The sequence below is a fragment of the Pteropus alecto genome, unplaced genomic scaffold (genome assembly GCF_000325575.1).
Source record: "Pteropus alecto unplaced genomic scaffold, ASM32557v1 scaffold280, whole genome shotgun sequence".
NCBI lineage: Eukaryota > Metazoa > Chordata > Mammalia > Chiroptera > Pteropodidae > Pteropus > Pteropus alecto.
Genome location: NW_006430057.1, coordinates 384010 through 395918, shown reverse-complemented (window position 1 = coordinate 395918; position 11909 = coordinate 384010). Strand labels below are relative to the sequence as shown.

The following is an 11909-nucleotide window of genomic DNA, read 5'->3' as shown; positions in this document are numbered from 1 at the left end:
CACCGCCGCCCCACAGATCCTCGAAACCCCCAGGATGGAATATTCTCTGCGGATACCGCATCCTTGGAAGGTCCTACGCAGGTCCGAGGTTCTGCTATTCGCCATTTCCCACGCCCTCCAGAATCCTCACCACAATAACCACCTCTCAACAATACTCTTCCAGGCGCAGATTTATCTCCATCCCGGGTCCTGGAGGAGCCGCTTCCGCAATGCTCGCACCCTTCTGGCTGTTAAGTTATCCCCTGCCACTTCACTTGGCCAACCCCTTCCCCAGGCCAGCAGTATGCTCCAGAATCTCCAAATCTCCAACCTCCAAGCCCTCATCCGTATCCTGCCCCCGTCCTTATCCCGATCCCCATCACTGATCCCCTACCCCGTCCCTCAGCCCGAACGACCCGCATCACCGATCCCCTACTCCAGTCCCTTAACCCGACCCGCACACCTTCCTCACCTGCAGCCCAGGAAAACGTGGTTGGTCCAGGCGGCGGAGAGCGCGAGGAGTTGGTCGAGCGCGGCACCGGGATAGCTATGCAGGTGCCGACAGATGAAGCTGCGCCGCAGAGCCCACTGCCAGTCACTTTCGTGGCTATAGCGCCACTGCTCCAGCACTGGCTCCGGCGGGGGCGGCGGGAGGGGCGGCGGCGGCGGCGGAGGGAGGGGGGGCAGCGGCGGAGGCGACAGGAAGTCGCCCCCCAACAGCAGACGTCCGCCAGCCATCTTCTCCGCCCCCAAGCAGGGCCCCCAGGGATGAAGCCGACTACAGACCAGGAGCGAGAGAGAACAGGACTCGGTGGGAGGGGCTGGGTGAGGAGGGGCGCGCCGTGGCGTGAAGATCAATGCTCAGGGTACTGGGGAGTGTGTGTTGGGGGGGGGGGACCGTTAAAGAGGAAAAGGCGCTCACGTCCCGACTCTGGGGCGCACGCCCGCTGCACTCCTCCAACTCGTGGAGCAGAAGGGCGCCCGCCGTAGACACACGCGCGCTGGGGACGCCGCGCCAGACGCGGCGCTCCGCACTTCTAGCCACCCGCAGACCCACGCGCTGCGCGGGGAGGAGGGAAAAAAAAGACACCAGCACGCTCTGCTCCCCCTCCTCTGGGTTCCAGCCTACCTACCCGCGTGCAGCCCCGAGGTTGTGAGGCCAGTGCGCATGCGCTGCCGTTGGTCCCCAACTTCGAAATCCCGTCGCCGAATATCGCGTGACGTACTTTTTTTCTCTCCCTGGACGACTACAGGATTTTGACGCACTACCGCGACAAGGGGAGGGCGGGGACTCCGGGAAGAGAATTTTGGAAGGTTCTCAAAGGTTCTGGAACATGGTTCCGTTAAATCCCTGGAAGGCGACCTCAGATGATTGCTGGCAGCAATGATACGCCTGACGTTTTTCCCTGGGTTTCTGAGCGGTGAGACAGTGGGGCCGTGTTCTTTGGGAGGGACTTAGGGGGTTTGGAATGGATTTTACGCTTTATTTTTAACGTTAGCTCTCCGAAGCGCTTTTTCAGAGGATAGCTTGAAAAGCTATGCGCGTCGTGCATCATTAGCTTTGTATTTTTTTGTGAAAACATAGGAAAAATAAAACAACTTGCAAAGAAAATGATCCACAGTGCCACCTCTCACGTCAATCACTTTTGTGGTGCATACTCCATTCCAATTGCTGACAGAGACATCATGCTTACACAGCTCTGATCATAATTGCAAATAATTCCGTATTTTCTGTATCAATTTAAAACGTGCAAAATATTACAAAATACAAAAGAGGCCCGGAAAAAAGAGGTTTAAAAGCTGCACGGCAGCAAATGGCGAAATCACCCTGTAGTCTAATGTATTACTCCACCCGTGAGTCTGCTCCAGTCAGTTTCCTCAATCCCTGTCTGCCAATCTGTGTTATTAAAGTAGCTAATCAACAAGTGTCTGTCGGCAGGGATTTATTTACACGGCACCTACTGTGTGTTCAAGATAGCAGAAAAACAAAGGAAAAAGAAATCGTTTTTTCTGTTATCCTAGGACTGATTGCAATCTTGGCTGGGTTGAAATAGTCTTGCAAAAAATCCAGTGTCTCACTAGCAGCAGGACCACTGCCATGGGGTAGCTTCGACCCATTGACCTGTTTAAGTTTTAAACGACATATTTTTCATTACAGGACACATGCATATGGATGTATTGGACTGACAAGAGCAGAATATAACATCACTTTTCACACCGTTTCATAATGATTTATTTCCATGCCTGACTTGCACATTTCACAGTGAGTGTTTTGTCTTCGACTCTATGGTAGGCATTCATGTCAATTGAAGTAATAGCAGTCTTTGGACTATCAAATCAAAGAACGTGACACTAAGAAGGAAGCTTAGAGATCATTAATTCAAATCATCGCCGAATAAGTGAGAAAATTAAGGCTGGAGAGGTAAAGTGACTTGCAAAGGCTGTAGGGACTGTAGCAAAGCTGAGGTCAGAATCTAGGTCGCCTGATTCCTCATCCAGTGTTCTCTCAGCCATTTTGCATTGCCCTGGTTTTTGTTTTTTAAATTTTCTTCACAGCATGTATCACCTTTTGAACTTTTTTTACAGTTTGACTGCCCTCGTGCTGTGTCAGCTCATGAGAAAAATAAACTCATCTGTCTTGCTTTTAGCACCTACAACTGACTACTGTAGGCTATCCACAGGTGTTTGCTGAGTTAAATGAATGGCTGAATGAGTGAAGGCTTTTCCAGTTGTCCCAATCTTGTGAAATTAATTTTCTTGGAGTGTATGTTTTAAGCTAATTTGTTGTTTTACAGTTGGATTTATTTCAGCCTAAGCTGCCAACCTTCATCAAAAACAGCATTGCCATCAATACACATCTTTCCTAGAAAAAAAAAATTGAGAAAATGAAAATTATGTCTTCTCAGCTTAGATGAAAATTTGTCCATCACATAGGAACAAATAATTGCAAAATGACTTTTGAACTTGGATTACAAATGAAAGGCAATTAAACTGATGTTAGAGGCGATTTGCTCTGGAACAGCCATAACTGGCTTCCATTTGTAATTCCCTCTGTGGGATAAAGTTTCATCTCTAGAAAGCAAAACAAAATTTGCACGATTATCCATGCCCTTATTTCCCTGGTAATCCTTCTGATCGAAAAATTCTGCAGCCCATTCCCTTCTCACAAGCCACAGATGATTTCCCAGTGAGCAGGAATTGAAACTCCTAAGCCAGAAGTAAAATATCTGAATAATGGCTTAAGACAGGTATAGGAGGGAGTGATGATAAAAGCAGCCATTGCAATTCTGAAACAATCCAGAAAACTGTATTCATCCATTTTCCACCCCTCCATCATCTTTCTCTGTTCTGATACAGGTTCCTGTTACTGTCTTTACTACACACACACATGCACACACACATACTGACAGCTCTGAGCTTCCTTCCCTGCCCTTTTCTGTGGAGGAGGCAGTGAGTGATGAAAGGGGGAAACTTGGAGCCTGGCTAAGCACCACCCCCATGAACTGTCCCAGAAATTAGATCACCAAATGTTCGTGTCCAGAATACTATGCACTACAATATCCTCTTGAGGAATGTTTGCTAATGGATTAAAAACAATAGCTAGGAGTTTCCACTGGCTAAATCTTGGTAATTTGAGCACCAAAATTAAGGACAGTAATAAACCATTCAAAAAATAGAAAGCCTTAAGTTCACAATGACATTAAGCAGATAGACAAATAATGAGGGAGAAGGGAAGGCCTTTGCTTACAATAGAATACCATGTACCTATTAGAAAATACGAAGGGAGTACTGGAGTTGGAAAATCATTTTGTAGACTGGTTCAGGTAACAATTATCAATAGATGCTAAATCTAGGGGGAAATTTTTGATGAGGAATAGGATATTTGCATGGACTTATGATTTCTCCTCACAGATTGTTTATTAGTAGCAAAGAAGGAAAAGAAAAACACCCAGTAATTATATAATGGAGAAATTGGGCAACACCTTGACCCAAAATGAGAACAATATATTTTTTAAATGGGACATCAAAAATATCAATGTCATAAAAGACAAAGAAAGGTCATTCCAGATTAGAGACAGAGAGGACACAATGGGTGATTCTAGACCAAATCCTATATGGTAAGGGAAAAAGTGCTATAAAGCATATTATTCAATAGATTAAAGTAGTGTAACAATGTTTTACCAAAGTTGATAACTGGTTATGTAAGAGAATATCCTTATTATTAGGAAATACCCACTGGAATATTTAGGGGTAAAGGGCCATGATATGTGTAAATTACCTTTAAATGGTTTAGAAAAAAATTGTATATCTATCTAGATATATATTACAGAGAAAGGGAAAGAACACATGATGAAGCAAATTGGGGAAAATATTACGAATTGGTAAATCTGGGTCAAGAGTATGTGGGTATACTTTTGACTATCCTTCTTACTTAATTTCAAAATTAAATGCTAGAAAAGTGTGATAGTTCCCTACGTTGGTGAAGAATCTCAATCTAGCTACTTCTTAATCACTTTTCGTTGTGCGTTCAGAACTGTACTGGGCCCTCTGGAGGGCTATAAATGATGTTTCTACCCTTAGAAAGCTTAACATCTCAAAGGATTCAAATCAGTGGAGGATATTTCAGACAAAGCCAACAAATCATCTGTGTAACTCAGGGAGAGACTTGTGCAGAGACTGAGTGTACTGGGAGGGAGACTGGGTATTGAGAAAGTATTGGAAAATATAGTTGAGTAGATAAGATGAGGCCAGTCTCCAAGTTCCTCAAAAGCAGCGTCTAACTAAATTTCATGCAAAGTATCCCCCATAGCTTAGGGCACTAAGGGATTGTCGCCAATCCTATACATAAAAAGTACACTTATGATTTTTTATAGATACTGAGTCCAGAACAGGGACTTTCTAAATCTCAAGCCAAACAAGCTAAGAGGTAGTGTAGTGCAGGACTTAGATGGACACCAATGGAAGGTAGGTGTAGGTGGCAAAACCACTGTGAGGTACTAATGTTCTAATGTACCATTCTTTCAAGGAGTACTCAAATTTTAAAAGAATAGCCTTGCAGGAAAGTTGTCCTTTTGTAGCCAAACCCCTTGTGATTTTAATGCCCCTAGTTTTTTTGTCACCTAAAATTAAATAATCTAATTCTTAACTAAATGTTTCCATTGCTTTGGTGGTCACGTAGCTTATAGTCACAGATTAAGAAAGTATGTCAGTCATGTTCTGAAGGAATGCCTGTAAAGCAAGTCCCAGGAGAAATGTTTGAAACTTTGCTCGAGATAATAGGAGAATATAGGTAGTTAAGAACAGTACAAAACAATGATAGCTTAAACGATGGCGATAGTCACAAGATGTCTAGTTTCTGCCTTTTGCTTTAAAGATAACCTCGCTGATGCACGATTATGAGATGCTTTACAGAATGTTGGCTCTTCAACCCAGCACCCCTTATTCTCACAATATAATTTTGTGTTGCTGATGTGCTGCGTCTTTGTCAAGCAGGAGCAGATAACTTCAGGACCTTGAGGAGAATCTGAATGTGTTCCGCAGGAGTAAAGAATGTGTCCAAGGTAGTTGTGAGCAGCTGCTGAGGCCCAGGAGTCTGATGTGAAAAAGTGTTGACTACGGCTAAGGGAATACACCTCTCTCTCAGTTCCCAGGAACTCTTCCTCCCCCTTCTCCCTAGCTGCATGAAAACTCCCTACTTTTGCTTTTTGGAGAGACAGATTTGAGAGATCTTGCTCTCCTATTCTCTCACTTTGGTGAAATCAAATAAACCTTTCTCTGTCTACAAGCACCAGTGTCTCAATGTTTGGGCTTTACGTGTGCATCAGGCACACAAACCTGGGTTTTGAGAGGTGATTCTGCAACACTTTCAGCAGAGAGATGAATCTCCCGAAGTGGAGGCACTTCAGACAGTAGAGGACACTGCTTAACCTCGGTGCTTACAATAGAAGCCCTGGTTGCTTGCCTTTTTTGAGGATATTAGAGGCCAGGTTCTCTCCCTAGAAATAGTTGGCATTCTCATCTGCTCAGCAGTGCCCCAGCAGGCTCTCACTGACACAGCAGGCCCCTGCCTTCCATCTATGCTCTAGCAAAATTGTATGCAAATTTTAGTTAAACCCATCCCCCCCAACTTTCATTAAAATTTCAGCCATGTCTTCATTTCTGATTTTTTGACCAGCCAATTGCTTCCAACACTTTTAGTCTGATAATACGTTAACAAGCACTAAAATGCATTAGAAGTGGAGTAAGCAAACTGTGGCTCACAGGCTAAATCTGGTTCCACAACCTGTAATTGTATGACTCTCATGCTAAGAATTGTTTTTACATTTTTAGTGGTTGAAAAGAAAAGAATAATTCAGGACGTGTGAAAATGAAATTTGCATGTGAATGTTAACTTTCAGTGTCCGTAAATGAAGTTTTATTGGTGCACAGCTATGCTCATCCTTTTATATTATCTATGGCTGCTTTTGTGCTATAGTAACAGTTGAAGAGTTGCAGAAATCTTATGGCCTACAAAGCTTAAAATATCTACCACCTGGCCTTTTGCAGAAAAAGTGCTGACTCCTGGCCTAGAGCAATGATTCTCAACATGGGGCTATTTTGCCCTCCAGGGGACATTTAACATTGTCCGGAGACATTTTTGGTTGTCACAGCTGTGGGGGTGGTGTGGTGCACTACTGACATCTAGTGGGCAGGGATGCTGCTAAATATGCTACAGTGCACAGGTCCCTACAACAGAGAATTCTGTCCTTGAATGTCAGCCGTGTTGAGATTGAAAAATGGTACATTAGAGGAACCTAAGATACTTTTAGTAAACGAGAAACTCCATCCTTAATAAGGGATACCGTTTATGGAACACCGGGGGTCTTTAGTTTACATTAGCTCATGCAGTCTTCACAATCATCCTGCAGGGGAGTTACTGATATTCTCCTTTTACAGGGAAGTTTTTAACATAACTTGCTTAGAGCACAGAGCCTGTTTTTCCACGCCTCAGTACCTGCCGCTATCCAGTGACATCACCAGGTGATTGTTGTCTCACAAGGCTGCCTCCTAGTGTGCGAGCTGCGCAGGCACAGGCCAGTCTCCTTTACTTCAAGTCTGGGTACCGAGAGGATATGGACCACTCTCCCGTCCTCAGCATCTGGCCATCCGAGAAATGAAGCCAGGGAAAGGAGACCCTACCGTCACTGCAAGCAGACTTATGAAAACTGACCACTCTCCCTCTTACCCACTTTAATGCTGGGAGTTGGGGATAGGAGATTCCCTCCATGGTAGACCCAGGACATAAAATACTACTTGCTATCTTTAGAACGCTTTTTAAGTCTTAAAGGATAGTGATACCCAGGAATTTTCGGGATGCTCGCATTACAGTATTAAATGAGAGACAAATCCTGTTCTGTAGGATATGGCACTCCACTTATAATGAGCTCAACGGGTCAGTTAAATCCACGGCAATGAAGGAAAAGTAGAGGACTTCAGGTCCACCCCCACCCTGCTCCGTGGGAATTTCAAGCTCAGATGGAGGAAGGAGGGGGCATAGCAGCTCACTTAAGGAGACTGAATATAGGCTGATGATGCCTCCCTGAGCCCCTCAAGTCACCCACTTGTAAGGCAGCCACTCACTCCTCCTAAGGCAAACCATGGTGGACTGCATCACCTAATGGTTTAAGATCAAATCACACAGCCGTTGAACATTTCTTTGAATTTTATTGAAAATTGACATGACATTAGAAAGGTATCAAGCTAAACAGTGCTGGTTTTGGGATGTTTCTCCTGCAAATGAAAGCCCCAGAGGGGCAGTGACTGGTCATACCTTTGAGAAAAAGAACAGAGAAGAAAGGAAAAACAAACACAGATTCTGGAAAACATGCAAAAAGGCTCTCTCGTGAGACACTGGACACTGGGATGGCGATGGTAGGGATATATAGGAATGAGCACACTCACATGGTATTTTGATGCAAGTTAAACCAACAAATTCAAGGCAGATTTATCAACATCAGATCTCTCCCTCCAGATCCCAGGTTGAGCAGAAACCTCTCAAAACCCCAACTGGCTTTGGAAGGTTGAATGGAGTAATTTTGCTCTCACTAAGCTTATACCCCCTCTCATCTTTCCCTTCTCCACTGAGTATTAGTGAATCCATTTCCTCCATTGCTGGGGGTCTGCAGAATTCTGAAGAAGATACAAATGTTGCTTCACTTTCTCTTCCATATTCAGAATGTTTAATAGTGGCCGTAGACAGTCAACCCATTGAACCAGAGAATTCGTGTTTAAAAAATAAAAATAAAAATTTCAACGAAAACTTGTGAATAGGACTTCCACACCCATGGCTGAGGTCTCCTGCCTAAGTCACTTACACTTGGGTGAGTTGTCCTGCAGTTGTCTCTTTGAGGTTACATTTGGTCCATTCTCCAGTTCCGATGGTTCTTTTTCTGCCTTGTTAGGTTAGGACAAGATACTTCCATTTAAAATACCATGTAAGTCAGGAGAGAGCTTCTTGCCTGGACACAGGGACACATGAACACTTGCTGAGTGTGTGGTGTGTGTGCGTGCGTGTGTGTGTGTGTGTGTGCACACGCGCACAGTTTGGGGGGAGAGGGGATTGGTTGGTTTCTGGTTTGAGATATGGAACCCTAACTCTTCTATAATGGCAGTCTTCTCCTTTAGACTTAGTGCAGCTGCTGAAGACAAGATTAAAAAAAGCTGGAGAGGGAGAGATAAAGAGAAAGAAAACATGAAATTAGCTAAAGAAAAAGGACATTCAAAGTAAGACAGGGTTAGGGGACGGGGAAGCATGAGGTAGCACAGATTATACTTGCAGAAGATAGGTTAGAAATGGGGTCATTGATGGACCATCACCACTGGGAAATCTGCTAAGTTTTAAGAACACCACACACCGGATTAAAGCTTCTTGTTTTAATTAAAAACAAGCACATATTAATTAACAGCCACATGTGAATGCCAAATAATTAAAACAGAAACATACACAAAAGTGATCTGAACTGCAGCTAGCAAGTGCAAACTTCTTGGCTTACGAGAAATTAGGTGTGTGTGTGCGTGCGCGCAGGCGCGTGCGTATACACACGGGATTTTTCAGGAAAGCCATTCCATTCCATTCTGGAAAAATAAAAGCACAAACCACTTCTAATGACTGGTTTGGTTTCACCAGAAGCAAACAGAGTAGTTAGGGTATTTTTAAATAATAATAATAATAGTTGTACTTATTAAAAAGCCTTTTCACTGAAGGAAAAAAAACTTTTCTGTCTATAGTGAGAAAACTGCCCAATAAAATAACTATTTTATTTCTTTTCAGAGAGTTATCAAATTTCTAAAGGCCTTATGCTCATGCACGGGTTAGATTTCTGCTTACCAAAGTTTCTTGATTATAAGGATCATTTAGGGCACCTGTTAAACATACACATGCCTGGGCCCCATTTTAGACTTCCAGGAAAGCTGATCAGCTAACTGATGCTGGTGACCCCTACCATCAGCAGAAGCACTCATTTTGGGAGCTGCTCTGGAGTTTTCTGCTTTGCCCATCCCTACTCACCCATCTCAAAGGCCCTCTAATACTAACTATTCGGTTCCTCTGAGCATCAAAAGACCTTGTCTCCAGGAACACATGTGAATAGATTGAATCCCTTTGTGAAATGGACCAGGAGTCAGAAGACACTGAATTTAGCCTGGCTTCTGCCATGAAATAGCGCTGGGACCTCTGGCAAGTCCCTCCACTTCTCTGGGCCTCGATTTCCTCTTACGAAAAAAATGGGTCACATATGTCTTGTGGACCAAAATGTGTCCCTTAATACAAAATTCCTGCCTAGTCTCTGAAAGTCTCTCAAAGGCTGAGTGGCTCTAAAACTTTTGAAGTTTTCAGAGCTCCTCAAGCCTCAAGTCTTAATCTGTAAACAAATGCAAATGAAGGACTCTATTTGTAACGCAAATAATTACCCAGGAAGATGGAGACCAATTGGTTGTTTTAAGTTTAGGATTGGTGTGAAGCAACTGTGACACTGGATGTGGAAACATCAAAGCTGCAAATAAGATGCCTTTCCCAAGGAGATTTGACTGCCCTAACTTAGCATCTCACTCAGCTACTGGCTGAGTATCCAAATTGTTATTGTTGTTATTGTTTTTAAAAACGGCCAAGCATAGGATCTCCTAAAATGCTGCACTGTGAGACTTCGATTTTTCAAGAAACTAGCTTATGCTTTGGCAGCAGCCCCTTCATACCTGCCTCTGGCCGTTAACCAATCAGCGACTTACCAAAAAATACATAACATAGCTGCACTCTTGCTTTGCCAACAAGAAAAGATGAAGTGCATGCCTACGTTTGCTTTTCATTTTTTCTACTTTTCACTTTCTATTATTATCTATTATTGAAGAGAAAAACCCTCTCCCCATTCTCAACACTGCAAAAGGGCCTGGATTTGGCATAGCCTTGTTAGATCGTTTTGAAAGAAAGGAACCAAAAATAAAATAAAATAAAACAAAAAATAAAAAAAGAAGGTGAAGGTCATGGTCAGTGCCAGTGGGACTGGGAGGCAGAACTCAAAAGAAGAGGTGGGGCTTGAAGTGGAAGTACTTGTCAGGGGCAGGGGACCCAGCTGCCTGGCACCCAGAAGCTGTCAGTTAAAATAGGAACCTTGGCTTAAAAGGTTAAATGGAGTCCAGTCCAGCTGTAGCGGGAAATACTATTCAGTACACAGCCATGGATTACTGCAAAGGAAGGGCAGAGAAAGGGCGTGTTAGCCACAGATCATTGCCAGCACACCTCCAGCTCTCACTCTCACTGGCCAAACACGGAAGGCCATTGCGCCTGACAATGGAGGACTCCCTACTTCAAAGGGTTTCCCAAAGCCATTATCAAAATTAGGACTGGAATATTCATTCATTCATTCACTCACTTATTTTAGGCAAGGCAACCCTTGGTTGACCTCATAGATTGCAAGGACCTTGTCAGCTTACAATCCCTTATTTTTTTATTTTTTTATTTTTTACGCCTACAGCACCTGGTCTTCCTGGGTGGTCTCCTATCCAAGTCCTAACCAGGCCCGACCATGCTTGCTTCCGAGATCAGACAGGATTGGGCTTGTTCAGGGTGGCATGGCCGTAGACAGGACTGGAATATTTAAAAAAATATCAAATTTTTAGACTGGAGATAAACTTAAGGATCTTCCTCTCCAGCTGATAGTCTCACTTCTTTTTATTGGGAGACACGTGTGAAATACAGATTAAAACTCATCAACACTCATCAAAGCAAAACTGAAAACACTGATTCTTTGACCGCTCAGTTTGGCAGTTTATGACATGGGATCATTATACCCACTACTGGCCTTGCCTTTTGGAGATTTGCGTGGAGCCCAGAGGAGATGTTGAGACACCTCAGAAGAATTCCATAAATCTATCATTCAAGACACTAGGCTGATAATAATATTCAGATTTATTCTCAATTCTGCATCTGTGGGGTACTCAGAATTATAGAGGAGAAATTTACACTATTTTCTTCAGCAGTCGTGTTTTCTGGGAAGGGCTTGGTGTAAATAAACTCACTCCATATTCTTAACACAGGTTGAGCACAGTTACTTTGAGTGAATCAAAACTGGAAAGGGCCGGGCTGAGAGGCGAGAAGGAAAAGGCACCAAAGGATCTCCTTCTGGAGTCCTCTGAAAAGAGGCTGTGGCTCCTATTGATGGGTGCTCAGAGAAGCCCAGTGACTGGGTACTATGGGTGAAAGCAGTGCTGACTGGAGCTTACCCAGCCACCTTACATGCAAATACCTCAGGGAAGGGAGCAGCAATTACAGTTTGAACAGGGAAGCTGGTGGTAGAGAGTAGCAGATGGGACTTACAGTCTGGCAAAGATGGGGGAGGGGAGTGATTGGCTGGGGGCTCTGGGAGGGGAACTGGGATGCACGATGCATCACATGACTG

General features: G+C 43.9%; 2 protein-coding genes and 1 long non-coding RNA gene across 12 annotated transcripts in view; 1 reads left to right on the top strand and 2 right to left on the bottom strand.

Annotated features, from left to right (window-relative positions):
* Positions 1–607, bottom strand: part of NKRF (NFKB repressing factor) — a 12712-nt gene extending 12105 nt beyond the window's left edge. Inside the window, exon 1 of the mRNA XM_006904700.3 lies at positions 452–607. The gene's annotated coding sequence lies outside the window, so the exon portion shown is untranslated. The remainder of the gene's footprint in view (positions 1–451) is intronic.
* A 618-nt stretch (positions 608–1225) lies between these two features.
* Positions 1226–5767, top strand: LOC102895115. Of its 3 annotated transcripts, none has more exons than XR_003046045.1 (3): positions 1226–1400; positions 2138–2268; positions 5473–5767. It is a non-coding gene; the product is annotated as an uncharacterized LOC102895115 (long non-coding RNA). The 3 variants fall into 3 exon arrangements; XR_003046044.1 differs by having other exon boundaries at positions 1227–1400; positions 2138–2242; positions 5470–5767; XR_439067.3 differs by having other exon boundaries at positions 1228–1400; positions 2138–2242.
* The window catches only part of SEPT6 (septin 6), a 76955-nt gene continuing 67241 nt past the window's right edge, over positions 2196–11909 (bottom strand). For 2 of the 8 annotated variants that reach the window (XM_006904697.3, XM_006904699.3), the window contains one exon: positions 7669–8679. In XM_006904697.3, the coding sequence (XP_006904759.1) occupies positions 8670–8679 (10 nt within the window). In that variant the 3' untranslated portion in view covers positions 7669–8669. Of the gene's footprint in view, positions 2843–7663; positions 8680–8872; positions 9094–9113; positions 10696–11909 lie in introns of those variants that run through there. The other 6 variants (XM_015589350.2, XM_025046083.1, XM_025046081.1 and 3 more) reach the window with 5 other exon arrangements.